The sequence below is a fragment of the Eleutherodactylus coqui genome, chromosome 7 (genome assembly GCF_035609145.1).
Source record: "Eleutherodactylus coqui strain aEleCoq1 chromosome 7, aEleCoq1.hap1, whole genome shotgun sequence".
NCBI lineage: Eukaryota > Metazoa > Chordata > Amphibia > Anura > Eleutherodactylidae > Eleutherodactylus > Eleutherodactylus coqui.
Window position 1 is genome coordinate 133,107,660 of NC_089843.1, and position 15,135 is coordinate 133,122,794.

General features: G+C 45.8%; 1 protein-coding gene across 1 annotated transcript in view; it reads right to left on the bottom strand.

Moving 5' to 3' along the window:
• Positions 1-14,230, bottom strand: part of ZNF330 (zinc finger protein 330) — a 29,910-nt gene extending 15,680 nt beyond the window's left edge. The window contains exons 1-5 of the mRNA XM_066573717.1: positions 14,210-14,230; positions 9,166-9,295; positions 7,321-7,340; positions 7,148-7,218; positions 5,146-5,225 (exon numbers count right to left, since the gene is read on the bottom strand). Of these exons, the coding sequence (XP_066429814.1) occupies positions 5,146-5,225; positions 7,148-7,218; positions 7,321-7,340; positions 9,166-9,285 (291 nt within the window). The 5' untranslated portion in view covers positions 9,286-9,295; positions 14,210-14,230. The remainder of the gene's footprint in view (positions 1-5,145; positions 5,226-7,147; positions 7,219-7,320; positions 7,341-9,165; positions 9,296-14,209) is intronic.
• Positions 14,231-15,135: the final 905 nt, after the last annotated feature.

Consider the following 15,135-nt stretch of genomic DNA (forward strand, 5'->3'; position numbering starts at 1 on the left):
TAAAGTGACTACCCAGCGATTTCCTGTTAAGTACCCTGTTGGTCCTGTGTTTACATGGGACAACGATCACTGAAGATCCCTAATTTGCACAAATTTTCTTCCAATAGTTGTCCAGTGTAAAGCCATATTTAAGAGTTGAGATGAACTGGACATGACCAATGTAGTATACGGACCAAATAGAGAAGGTAGTGAACATTCAAACAAGCTTAGTCGCCATAGGCCAAAAGTGGCAATCGTATATTTACACCTCTAATCCCCACATACTTCCTGAAAGCAGACAACCTGCTGATTGCAGTTATCTTGATGGGCTGCTGACAGCTATGTCAGTTACACAGAGTTCATATATACCACAAACCGCTACATCAACAAGAGCCTGTGCTTGCAAAAGCACTGAAAAGGAGTTCATGTAATATCCACAAATGCATAAAATATATATATCGCACACTGCAAACAGCTAATCCGCTACCAAAATCCAAACTCTATTGAGTGTGCACAGCATGCGGTCTATAAAAATAAACTTAATAATTTATACACAACCACCTTCAGGCAACTTAGCAGCAAAGACTAGAAGCAAAAAAGTTGAAAAAAAAAATTCAAATGTGTGACTACAATGTGTATTCAAACAGATCCCTCATGCAAAAAAATTTACTCAACAAGCTAAGATGTGAAGACTTCATACAAACTACATATGTGTACGTTCACAGATGTGCGTTTTGGCTCACTCACATTGGCGTATGAGGCTCACATAAAACGTGATGCAAAAGCCCACTGATTTCTACTGGGGCACTCAAGCGCAGGGGAAAAAAAGCATGTCCTGTTTTGCCACGTAATTCGCATCCACATAGGCCATGGGGATTTAATATGTGCAGCGAATGCATGGGTGTGCTGTGTACTGCATATTTTACACATGTGAAAAGTACATGAACACATACGCCCGTGTTAGTGAGCCCTTATATAAAAGCCAAAACCCTGGGAATCCGCCAACTCTTGAATGCAAACTAAATTGGGGTTTATATCAAATACTGATCGAAAGCCCATCCCAGGATGGTGACTGTAACAGAAAATGCATCCACTTAACCCTTTGCAATCCAATTTGCGATTCAGGGTTTCCTAGGGGGCTTTCTCCTTCTGCTACTATACAGTGGCAACCTCTGCTGTAGAGCAGTACTGTGGTATGGGGCATGCTGGAAAGGCCCCCCGACAACAGAGCGGCCAGTAATAAACAGTAAGAAAACCCTGCCGGATGTCTTCCGACATCAGAGCTGTACAGCCTTCAATCAGAATGTCTTCAGACGTTAGACAATGGATTGGAGAGGGTTAAGGGCAGAGTTCTTGAACGGTCTTGCCATCTGAGGCCATAAAAGTGGTTCCACCCTTGGCCTATAGAAAGGCTCCGAGAGGCTACTTCTGTGTAGTGACCTCTTCTTCTGCTTGTTTAGATCTTGTTGAGCACTAGATGCCTCTACAACGCAAAAAGCAATTTTGCCCAGTTAACAGAGTTTGAAAGGGGGCGCATTATTGGAGTGTGAGAAGCTGGATTGTCACACAGCAATTGTCACCACCTGGGCCGTTCTCACCAGGTTGTTAGGAGGTGATGAGACCGGTGGATGCGTGAGGGCGAATGCACAAGGTGACCGGGCTCAGGGCACCCCCTACAGACCACCAGCAGAGAGGATCGTCCGACAAGCACGAGCAGCGCCAACTATTTTGCTGTCCGCCATCCAGAGACAGATGTCACCATCGTTACAGGGCCCTGTGTCTGTCAGAACCACTTTCAGGTACTAGGCTGAAGGACATTTGGTCTCACAGCGCCTCTTATGTGTACTGCCTTTGACACCAACCCACTGTCACCTAAGCTTGCAGTGGTGCCATGAATGACAAAACTGGACTGCTGTGGAGTTGAAGCACATTGTCTCCAGACAAATCCAGGTTTAGTTTGGGCATGGATGTCAGCCATATTTATGTCTGGAGACCTCGGGTGAATGTGTCCATCCTGCCTTTGCTGTGGAGCGACTCACTGTCACAAGTGCTGGTGTAATGATCTGGGAGCCATCGTATACAACAGTCGGTCACCCCCAGTAGAGGTACGAGGGACAATGACAGCTCAGAGATATGTTCAAAACATCCTGCAGCCACATGTGTTCCTCTCATGGTGGCTTTCTCCAGCAGGATAATGCTCAGCCAAGCACAAAAGTGAGTCAGGGGAGCCCCCCACAACATTGGGCAACCACAGAACTGTGACAATCACCAGATTTATCACCAATAGAAAAAGTGTCTAGGACCGTCTTGGATGGCAACTTAGACAGCGAAATTTGCATGATCTAGACAGTCACAGCAAATGTGGAGCGATATGCTGCAGTACACCATGCTCACCTGTATCACATCTTACTTCCAAGCTAGAGGTGGTACAACAGGGTACTAGAGCCTCCATGCCTCCTGTATCACATGTCGCCAAGCTAGAGGTGGTACAACAGGGTACTAGAGCCTCCATGCCTCCTGTATCACATGTCGCCAAGCTAGAGGCGGTACAACAGGGTACTAGAGCCTCCATGTCTGCCTGTATTACATCTTGTATCCAAGCTAGAGGCGGTACAACAGGGTACTAGAGCCTCCATGCCCGCCCATATTACATCTTACATCCAAGCTACAGGCGGTACAGCAGGGTACTAGAGCCTCCATGGCCGCCCATAATACATCCTACATCCAAGCTAGAGGTGGTACAACAGGGTCCTAGAGCCTCCCCTCAAGTGTGCAGTTCTCTGCAATAAGTTATCCTCTGCTCTGATATTGTGATGACTTATAACAATGTTACAATCTCACAGTGTAGTGAAGTCATTCAATTCCAACAACTCCTCCTAGGAGAGGGATGGTTTGTTTTTTTTAATCTTGCAAAAATAATTGAAATACAAACGCAACGGCCAAATGACTAGATCAAATTCGTCACAAAGGAAAACTGGTGTTTCAGAAGGTTTTAGACCAGGTTTCAACTCTAGGACCTACTGTTCTCAGCATACTCACAAAAAAATTAGCATACAAATATTAAAGGACTTAGATCACTTATTACATCTTTTCTTGGAGACAGTGAGACCAAAAAAAACCGCACCATTCTGGTGGCTTTTTTTATTCTGTCTTTTACCGTGTGGGGGTAAATATTGCGCTACTTTGATAGATCAGATTTCTATGGATGCAGCGATTGTAAATAGGAATGTCATAACTTTAAACTTTGTATCATTCGGCAAAAATTAAGTGTTACCTTTGTCCTGTGGGTGTGACGATGAAAATACCAAATTTTATGTTGCTTCTCTGGGAATACTACTTTTGCACAATAAAAACAAACACTGATTAAAAAAAAAAAAAACGAAAAAGAAATGGCTATAAAAATAATGTTATTTCTATAGCATCTATGCGAGACAAGCTGTAGATTTCAGAGGAACCACTCTGGGGTACATAACGCTCACTGTGCGGGCTAAATAATGTGATAATTTTATACAGATACTAATTTTGTATAATTTTTGGTCTTTTGTAAATACGGCTAGTTCTTGCTGCAGATCCTCAGTACCTGCGCCACCACCATGACGTACCAGTATTTCAAATTTGCAGGAGCAGCATGCCTATCGTGAACTGGGTGGGAAAGGGTAATAGAAGTTCTTCCTCCAATTTAAAAAAAAACAAAAAACGAAACAACGATGCTCATGGTCAGCAAATGAGACAGGATGCACTTAAATACGCACGGTCCCTATACCAAGTTATAGGTTTCTATTCTATTACATATGTCATTCTGAATAAAACATAATATTTCCTGGATGGGATGTATGGGGCGTGCTTTTCCATAGGTCCACCACTAATCCCACCAAATGGCCTTAGTTGCATTAGACCATTCTCAAAATGAAGTAATCTTCAAGTAATCTTTTCTGAAGATAGCATAGCGACAGTCAAACTGATTGCAATGACGTGTCTGCTGTTTGCATCTGTGCAGTAGTTTGGGAGAAACCTATATGAGTAGCAACCATACACAAGGGACTAGTCTTCGACATTAACCTGCGGCCAGTCAGGCCTAATCCACCTTTAGCCACTGATTAATAGCGATCTGTGCAATAGGCAGACAGCTGACCATCATTGGCTGGAGGTGGATGAGGCTAGCTGCAGCTCATCATTATGGGGGGCTAGTTCTTCCTGTGGGTGATGTCAGAGAAGGCTGCAAAAGACAGGGCCAGATTCCCTTTCCACATACTTATTGATCATTTTACTCATGAGAGAGCCACTTCAGTCCCCCCTTGTCCCAGGTGAACTTCACTGTGCTGAGCCGACAGAAGAGGAGTAGTATCCTTTTCTTTTGCATGAAATTTACATTGCAGCTCCCATAGCAATAAATAGAGAAATAGACTTTCAGTCCCCACAGCCGAAACTAAAAGGGGGATCAGACCAGATATCCCATCAATAAAACAATCAATAAGTGCATTAAATTTACCCCAATGATGTGTCAAATGCTCCATGAGGAAGGCATAGAAAGTTTCCCTGGAGTGGCCCTTTAATCAAATAGCCAATAAGCCAAGTGCTGCCCCCAGAGACAAGAGGAAGGTTACAAGTATTATTCTAAAATGATCCGATGCAAGCAAAAGCTACAATATTCAAAAGAAAGATTAGAAGGGTCATAAGGTGGCAGCACTTTACTGTAAGTGATCGCACCACTGGAATAAACACTCTTATATTATAAGGGTATTCTAGGACTCCGTGAACTTTTTCTATTGATGACTGACAGGCCATCAATAGATGATTGGATTCCCAGCGATCATTTGATTCCTAGTACCGCTGTCACTGTGGTCAGCAAAGGGAGCAGAACGTGATCACAAAAGCACAGCGCCCCATGTTGGTATTGCAGAGCAGTTCCCGTTGATTCCAATAGGAGCTGCGCCTACAATACCAACCCGGCCCTCAGCACTACGGCCAGTACATTCTGCTGACCTTCGCTGACCATAACGGCAGAGTCACCGGGAATCAGCTGACTGGCAGGAGGCTGTGCTCTAGGTCAAAGCCGATCATCTTCTGATGATCTACTAAAATTAACTAGATAACTAAAGATAACTAAAAATTAAAGAAGGAGTATATAGTTATAGACTTTCATTGTCTGAGGAACTTGGTACATACCACCATTGCCATACCAGTACTATACACGCCAGGATGCTTGATCACACAGTCTGATGATTTCATCATACATTTAGTTTTTCCTGCAAAACAGAAAAAGATTTTTTTTTTAATTATTTATGTTTCATTTAATAGATTTACAACATAAGATATCATTTTTGATACGGTCAAGGAAGTTTGATAAAGCAGTCAGTGCATCTACAGGATTTAAATGACTCTCAGCCCCTATGACATAATCACCAGATTACTCCCCCTGCCCGTTAAGGGAAGAGAATGCGATACGAGTCGTATAGGCATTTTAGGGCAGTGTTCCCCAACTCCAGTCCTCAGGGACCACCAACAGGTCATGTTTTCAGGATTTCCTCAGTGTTGCACAGGTGATGTAATTATTGTCGGTGCCTTAGACATTGCCACAGGAGTTCCTACTATAGGATATCCTGAAAACATGACCTGTTGGTGGTCCCTGAGGACTGGAGTTGGGGACCCCTGTTTTAGGGGGCCCATGCATGCTATGGATCTCTGCCACAAACACCCGTGGATCCTCACCAACTGTTGTCCGACACCCGGACTTGTCACGGTTTTAAATGACAGGTCCACGTGCTGCCATTCCGTATGTATGAGAACCATTATAGAACTATTCGCTAGCGTGCTTTTAGATGGAATGATCATTCAAGCAAAAGTGAACGATAATTGTAGAGTCTAAACGCAGCCAATGACGAACGATGGTCCTTCACGTTTCACTTGTCGTTTAATTTACGTAAGCATAACAACCACCGTCTGCTCATTCATGTAACGTCTGATTTGAACAGCACTCGTCCGATCCCTCTAGTGCACTTATACAGCGAATGTGAAAGATTGAATGATTCCTCGTTTGAACGAGCCAAATATATACCTGTGTCTCTAAACAGGCTGCACGAGCGATCGAGCCAGCGAGGACGTCACTCACGATAAATCGGCGCGTCTAAAAGTACACTTCCCCAAAAATGAAGTATTCAGGTGCAAAAAAAACACCTTTACGTAAAGTGACAATTTAAAAAAAAACAAAAAAAAAACTTCATATTACAGACAAAAACAGCACAAGTGTGTTCACGTTTAGTTTTTTTCTTTGCATGGGCAAGAAGAATTTCTGGAGCATCTGCCACGGGCATGGGCAGGCCTCTGATTCACCTAATGGGATCTAAATGAGTGCTGTTTTGGTGTTTCACTGGCTGCTATGAGTTGGCATATCTTTTAGTTTTGACTGTGTGATGCTTTGCAATACAGTGGGCCACTGGAAGAAAAAAAAAAAAAAAAGTCCAGTTTAGTTTTTTTTTTTATTTCCCAAACTTTGAGGCCTAGGGGTGATATATGCCATTATATTGCGGCATATGCTGGAGTGTTCTCCTGGAGGTGTACGTCAGGGTGTAGACCCAACATATACATCTGATGGAAGGCTTTTGCATGATAAGAACACAGCCCAATATGTATGAAAGTTGATCTAGCAAAAACACGTCTGTTTCAGTCCTGGGTTGGGCATTAGAAGAACATACCAAAACATACATTTAGTATGACCGGTCACCGGCTGACTGATTTTTGGGTCAGTAGGGATACGGTTTCTCCTTGTGGAGTGCACCAAGTAGACATAAAGAGACTTATAGGCCATGCAAGGCTCCTCTAGAAAATTGAGAAGTTGCAATACCTCTTCAGCGCCACCTAGTGGAAGGTAGTTTTTTTTTGCATAGAAAATGAATGCTGAGCTGTAAAACCATGGTGCGCCCTTCTGGCAAACCAAAGCAATCCCCAAACTGAAACCCATCACGATTAGTAGTGAATGTTACATGCAGAAAACACCAGGATGATATGCAGCATATCTACTCCAGTTTATGTTTAATATATATATATATATATATATATATTATATATACACATATACACACACACACGTCAGTTTTTTGTTTGTTTTTTTAAAAAAACTTTCTGCAGCGTTTTGATCAATGCTTGTAAACGTAATCCATGTCCAACTTACCGCAATGAGCGCACATAGGAAGCTTCTGTACAGAACTGCAGAAGTAACAAAACGCCCTGTTTTTCTGTCGTCTTCACATATATGGGAGAAATAAAAAAATGTCAGTGCTTTCAAATATTACCAACTACCTGTCTATAAAGAATAATAGGAAAGTAGTAAAGGATTTACGGTACCTTTGGCACTTGTCACATTCCTATAATCATAAAGAGAGAAGTATGTCAGAACAGTGAGCATTTACATGACAGACTCCCTGCGGTCTTTACTTAAGTGCTACTTTATGTCCCAGAAAAAGAATGGCTCCCCCAGTAAGGATTAGTAAGGTATATGCTTACTAAGCATCTATATGCCCCTGTCACTGGAAATATGTAGCTTCCTGTCTGGAATTCTTCTGTACGAGGGGGTTTTATGGTGTTCCACCTGCCGGTAACAAGTACTCGGAGGACGCATGAGCCGTTATAGCGGGCCGGGGAGCAATAAATATGACGGCTGCAAAGTATCAATTATACTTCCTGGATGCTTCATAAAAACACAAAGTGACAAAGCCTTCCACCCATTACAATAGATGACTAGTTCTCTCTCCGAGGACTTTTATTACTGCTTGTAGGAGGTGTATAAAGAGGGAATAAGAAGGCTATGGGAGAGCCGACGTGACATACTAAGTGTTAGCTACCGGACATGGAGAATATTACCTACGTTGGATGATAAAGCAGGTTGGCTGTGAGAGTTAGTGGCAGGCATTAGGTCAGACGGGGCATCATGGATGCTGAGAATACAAGCTGGCATACTGGACTCCTGCAGACTGGGCACGCTCTAGAAATCACAGTACTTTCCGAATTGCAGCTCCGGGCAAATCAGCCTAAGGGATCATTCCCACGGCGGTATGCATAAAGCGCTGCGTTGATCTCACGCATGCCGTCACGTGTGGTGTGACTAGTTGTTGTTTTTTTTCCCCCAATTCCCCGCACTGTCTCATAGCGGCATTACGTATGTACAGTGTTGAATACGCAAGCCATAGAGAACAATAGGGCTGTACATGCGTAATACACAGTGAAATAGAACACAATGTACATACAAATCAATATACTTTCATAGACTCCATTCACCGCATAATCTGCAGTGAGATTACGCTGGTGAGCATGAGCAGTGCACGCTTTTTTTAAAAAAAACTCCTGCTCTCCCGCGCCGGAGAGCAGGAATTCAGCTGCGGGTGTGCCGTGGATCCGGACGGCTTCCATAGACTGCAATAGAAGCCTGTGGGAGACTCGCACTAAAATGCAGCATGCTGCGGGTGTTTTCCCGCACACGCAATCCGCGCCTCAGGGAAAAATGACATCCGCAGGTATTTAACTACCTGCAAGTGTCCAATGCATCCCTATGCGGCGCGGATCACGTGTGCGGGTGACACGCTGCGGATCTGTCCCCGTGGACATGAGGCCTAATGCATAGAGCAAACGCCAGGTAAAACTAAAGGCTGAAGAAAGCCTGATATTTGGCCTTGAGGACATTTGAATATGAACATCAACTCAACGGTGGGGTACTGCTGATACTTCCTGGCCTGAGCCAGCTACGTATATGCATCTATAACCCTATAGAATCACACATTTATTCATTGGACAGAAGAATACCACACCCTGTGATTTAACACCAACAGCCATGTTAAAATTAGAAAAACCCTCCTGAAAATGTCATTTTTTATTGTAGACTTTTAATTTAGGTCTCATGTAAATATATTTGTTGTAGAACTTGGTCCTGTTAACCCCTTAGTGACAAACACAGGTGACATAGTAGCATCACCGGACCACCTGTGTTTCTCCAAAATAAGAGCTAGTGACTGTGCGCACACTGCCATTACTCCACCAGGCAGGAGTACACCCTGTGGATAGCAGGCGGATATACTGTACCACTGAAATAGTTTGTTGGAAACCATGTAATTCAGTATTTGAAGAGTTAATATACTTGTTACATTGTTATATGTAGTAAGAAATGAATCTAAAATGATGAGAAATAGCCTACGTTACCATTGAGTAATTACAGGGGTGTTTGGCCAGGTCCACTGTCCCTCTAGCGGCTCTCAGCTGTTTCTCCCTCTCCTTGCGGCTCTCCGCCTTCTTCCGGGCGCCGGTCTTCTTCTTGGGCATTGTTCTGTTGCTGTATAGAGAGAGACAGAGGAGCGCTGGCTGTAAGACACGGTGCAGTCGTGTTCAGCAGAGGTTAAAGCAACATAATAAGTGCCTAATACTATATAACAATGTATCAGTCATTAGACAAGGCGCTATAAGTTGCATTCACAAGTAGCTGATTTGCTACAGATTTTCTGCAGCATATCTGCACCAAAATCCACATCATTTACCGTGGATTCCGGTGAGGATCTACAGCAGATTTCACCGCTGCAACTTATCTTGGTTGAAAGAGTGAATTCTGCTGCCAATCTGCACTAAACATAACTGGTGGGATCTGCTGCACGTTCTTCCAACTGCAGAAAACCCACAGCAAATCAGCCATTTATGAGCAATACCGTACGTGAGGGCCCGTCCTGGTGCCACCATAGCAGTGACCTGGCGGGCTGGATGCACCCAAGCAGCAGGTTTAGGGCTCAAGTCCATGAGCGGATTTGATTTGCGTTACCCGCACAGGAAACTCACGCAGGATATCCACAAATCAAGCCGCCCACAGGAATGCACGGGCATCTGCAAATCAATTTGATCCATTCCATTTTCACCTGAAGAAGAACCAGAGAGGTTCGCAAGCTTGCCATAACATCATGTGTTTTTGTTAGCCATTAAAAGGTATCATATATACAGGATTACTTGGTTTTTCTTGCTGGGAACAATCATATTTTGATCTACTGGCTAACACCGTACCAAGGCTTTTGTTTTCATTAGAGAGAGCTGTGGGACTGTTAAGCCGGATTCACATGGGTGAGAAAATGGTGCGACATTTGTGCGTTGAGAGATGCACATATCTCACACAGATATGAACCCCATTCTCTTGAATGAAGTCATACACAAGAGCGATCTGCTCCCACATCGTGGCACATCCTATCTTTCTGCGTGCTCTCGCATCGCCCATTGTTTTCAGTGGGGCTGGTGGCAGCATCGCACCATTTGAGAGGTGCACGCAATGCAAAGTTTTCCTCCGCCGCAGCTGACCGCTTCTTCCGTTATCGCACTCCCTCGTGTAAAGTTAGCTTTAGGCTAATTTCACAAGGGTGAGTGGTTTCGGGCCATGATATCGGCCCGATATCACGCTCGCCAACATGCGATGTCCCCACCCAATCCTAACAGAACTGTAAGCTTTCGACCAGCTATACATGTGATTTGGGTGTGTTCTGGAAGACCACCACCAAGAGTAGAAGAAAGAACACACTGCAGATCTGGAAATACACGGCATGTTCACTATTGGCACGGGTTGTGCACCGACCAGCTCCGTTGTATTATCCATTGTGCATTATCTTCAAAAATCAACAGTGGATTAGCCTAGTGCAAATTTGGGTTGTGTGAATGTAGACTTAAAGGAAAGCTGCCAAGTCCGCACAGCGCCATAAACTAAGTTATAATGCAGTCCTGGGGAGTGATAGGGAATCAGGTGTGTGTATATGTAATATCTAGATTTGTTTTTTTATATACTTGCCCACAATATTGCAGCCTCTGAAGTTGGCATGCAGCACGAAAATCGGACTCTTTTCAGAGTCCTGCATGCACATATGACTCTGCAAAGATTCAGATTTCATGCCGAGTTCCAAACGCATTATTTTTCCAGCAGAATTACACCGTATTACGCATTACGTACCGCATATCTTTTCAATTGAAGGGTTAAATTCTGCAGCAGATCCACACCAATATCCCCCACCAAACCTGCAGATTCTGAAGTAGTTTGGCGCTCAGAAATTGACATTGATTTTGTGCTACGGAAAATCTGCACCAATACGGCTCGGTGTGACGTGCCGTAAGGGTGTGCAGGAGGAAGCCCACCTCTAAAATCTGCACCAATACGGCTCGGTGTGACGTGCCGTAAGGGTGAGCAGGAGGAAGCCCACCTCTAAAATCTACACCAATACGGTTCGGTGTGACGTGCCGTAAGGGTGTGCAGGAGGAAGCCCACCTCTAAAATCTGCACCAATACGGCTCGGTGTGACGTGCCGTAAGGGTGAGCAGGAGGAAGCCCACCTCTAAAATCTACACCAATACGGCTCTGGGTGATGTGACGCAAGGGTGTGCAGGAGGAAGCCCACCTCTAAAATCTGCACCAATACGGCTTGGTGTGACGTGCCGTAAGGGTGTGCAGGAGGAAGCCCACCTCTAAAATCTGCACCAATACGGCTCTGGGTGATGTGACGTAAGGGTGTGCAGGAGGAAGCCCACCTCTAAAATCTGCACCAATACGGCTCTGGGTGATGTGACGTAAGGGTGTGCAGGAGGAAGCCCACCTCTAAAATCTGCACCAATACGGCTCGGTGTGACGTGCCGTAAGGGTGTGCAGGAGGAAGCCCACCTCTAAAATCTGCACCAATACGGCTCGGTGTGACGTGACGTAAGGGTGTGCAGGAGGAAGCCCACCTCTAAAATCTGCACCAATACGGCTCGGTGTGACGTGACGTAAGGGTGTGCAGGAGGAAGCCCACCTCTAAAATTTACACCAATACGGCTCTGGGTGATGTGACGTAAGGGTGTGCAGGAGGAAGCCCACCTCTAAAATCTGCACCAATACGGCTCTGGGTGACGTGACGTAAGGGTGTGCAGGAGGAAGCCCACCTCTAAAATCTGCACCAATACGGCTCGGTGTGACGTGACGTAAGGGTGTGCAGGAGGAAGCCCACCTCTAAAATCTGCACCAATAAGGCTCGGTGTGACGTGACGTAAGGGTGTGCAGGAGGAAGCCCACCTCTAAAATCTGCACCAATAAGGCTCTGTGTGACGTAAGGGTGTGCAGGAGGAAGCCCACCTCTAAAATCTGCAGATTTAGCCCTGTAATAGACCAAGCCCTGCATGTTGTTTTCTGACGAAGAAACGCTAGTCTCCATGTTGGAGTTCCGCATGTGGATCTTGCCCATAACAGGGTAAATCTACACGTGGATCTGCATCAGAAACCACCGGCGACGGCCACGGTACAAAGTGTAATTCATGCAGAAAACTGCATGTCGCATAGGGCTGTCTGAACACCCCCAGAGCGGGTATTTACACGGCTGATTTTCTTGTGCAACTTCCTATGGTTATGGACTGAACTCGCAGGGAAAGAGGCCATTATTTTCTATGGGTTCAGTACACACAGGAAGTTTTCTCTTGGACCGAGATTCCAGGATAGATAAATCCCAGCATGCCCTGTTTTTGGGCGTTTTTCTCTAGAATCCCCCATTATTCCTTATGGGAGCGTGAAGAAAAAAAATAAAATAAAAATCACATCACGTGACATCATATGTGAGTGACATGCAATTTGCATGTGACTGCAACACATTTTTTTTCAATTCTAAGTATAAACATGTGATTTTTACACGCATGTGCCGCAATGCAGCTTTTAAGGCCAAAACACAACGCAATCACAGAAAAATGTCCGCTTTATGCTCATGATATTCTCAGACCAATATCACACTGGCTGCGTAAATACAGCCATACCCTCCTAGGCCTCAGGTCTGCGGCATGTGCGGATTCACTGCGAGTCGTCGTTAAAAGGATTTATTGCTTGCGGGAGATCGCAGATTGGGGTTTTTTCCCACGAGGACGCACTGCGGAAAGAAATCTGCAATCCTGCCTCCTTAATTGATTTTAACCTTCAAGGTATTATTGTATTTTGACGCCACCATGAAGTCCTGGTGGAGCCAAGAGTGACAGCTGGGTCACGCCCCCTGAACCTGACAGGCTGGAGAGCTGGCTCCCCAGCAGGTCCTGTCAGCCCACTAAAATTCAGTTCTCCGCTCCTGCCTCTCGTCCCGGCTCCCAGGAGTGATAGAAGCTCGTGGCTGCAGGGTCGGCTCCTGGCCCCTGTCTAAGGCTCCCTGCTACTGCTTTTTATTGCCCACCGGCTGTACCGTCACACTGGCAGTCCTGATGCTTCTGCTTCTTGGCCGCCTTTATCGCGCTGCTGCTGTTCATGATCCCCGATGCCAGGCCACTATACTTGCACAGACCCGGCTTCCGGCCCCTGTCCGGGCTTCCCTGCTGCTGGTCTCTATTCCCCGGCGGCTGTACCGTCCCACGTCCGCTCATTCTACCTCCCGCGCTGTCGGCGGTCAAAAGGCAGCACAGACAGCCAGCGGTCCGCACATGTCACCGCTGGAAGCATCCGTGTGGCTGCTGCTCCAGTGCGGGACAAGGCAGCCGAGACAGCCGCTGGGCCCAATGTGTGAGTGCTGTTAAACGACTGTGAGGCGCACACATTCGACATCCGCAGCATTGGGGGGAGAACGGTATTGGGCCCGGAGGCGCACTGTATGCCTAGTATTTGTGCCGTACGCGGTGCTCAGATCAGCAGCATAGTACAGGAAAGTATTGGGAACACCGGAGGGGTGGATGGCTATTATTGTATATTGTGTAGCAGCTTCCAGGACCTTGCCCAAGTGACCCAATTGGGATCTAGGGGTGTGACAGGGGCGTTCCTGCAAGGAAGATCTGTCAAACCCCTAGCTTCCTGGTGGTGACAAGATACAATAATACCAACCTTCAAATCCGCAGTGCATCCGGAAATGTATTTGCAGATGGTAAGCTCCCATAGAGATGAATGGAGTCACATCCGCACGTGACCCACAAATCATATCAAATCAAATCCGCAGGACTTAAATGAAGTGCGGAGGCCCCATGATTCCCTGTGGGCCACCCTCAGTTTGGTATGTCCTACGTGGCGATACTGCATATATTATTGCACTATGTGATATATAATGTACCCGGCAGGGTCGGCATGCACGGGGCACTGCGGTCTCTGCTCCTCACTGCACTCAGCACGGAGTTTCCTTATAACTTTAGGACAAGTTGCACAGCGCGGCTCCTGCAGGTCACGTGCTCTCCTTGCCCGAGGACCACTACAGCCCGCTTATAGGGGGCACGACTAAAGTAACCAGTCCGCACTACGTACCTGGTGGCTCCAACGTACGGAGGAGAAGGCGACGCACAGGGCTCAGTCCCAGCTGTGTGGCGGTGGTCACCGCCCACTCTTACCAGCTGTCTTCACACAACCAATCACGGAGCGGCTCTTTACTACGGACCTGATACAGGGATTGTGATTGGCTAGATCACTGGCGTATCATCCGAGGCTCAGCCGAACGTGTAAGCGCTAGAGCGACAGCCCGTCAGCGTAGCCGCCATGTTTCTGGAGACTCCCGAAGCGTCACTTCCCAATGAAGCTGTTAGTGATGACTGAATGGGCGCTGCACATACAGAGCGCCTCGTCTGCTGAGCTGGTTACGCATGCATATTTCTTATATTCCACAAGACTTCTGTTCGACCCAAACAACCAATCACTGTGCGTCACCCAACCCAAACAACCAATCACTGTGCGTAAGCCAACCCGAACAACCAATCACTGTGAATCAGCCAACCCAAACAACCAATCAGGTTGCGAAGCGAGCAGAAGTCTTGTGGAATATAAATATATGCGTTCCGAACGCATCTGACAATATCTTCCACCTATAGAGCTTCTTTCACAGACATTTTTTGGGTCTGTTAATAACCCCTTGAGAGTCCTGCTTCTTCCCCTCACAGGAGGCTTTTACCTCACTTGACTTTTTTAGTATATTTGTTCTGTTTTTGTAGCAAAGAAATGGAATTAAACTGAAATAAACTATTGATTACAGCAGGTTTAAAAAAAAAAAAAAAAAAAAAGATGAATGTTAATTCAGTTTCATCTTTGCTTCAGTTTTCTTTCAGTGTAACAACCAGTACCGCAGACCGTGTTGTTCCAGAAGAAGGCTGAAGTAAACAAAGCATTCCGTATTTTTGAAAACCCATTGTAATCGATGGGGAGAAAAACTGAATAGTCCCGCTACGCGGCGGGGCAAATCA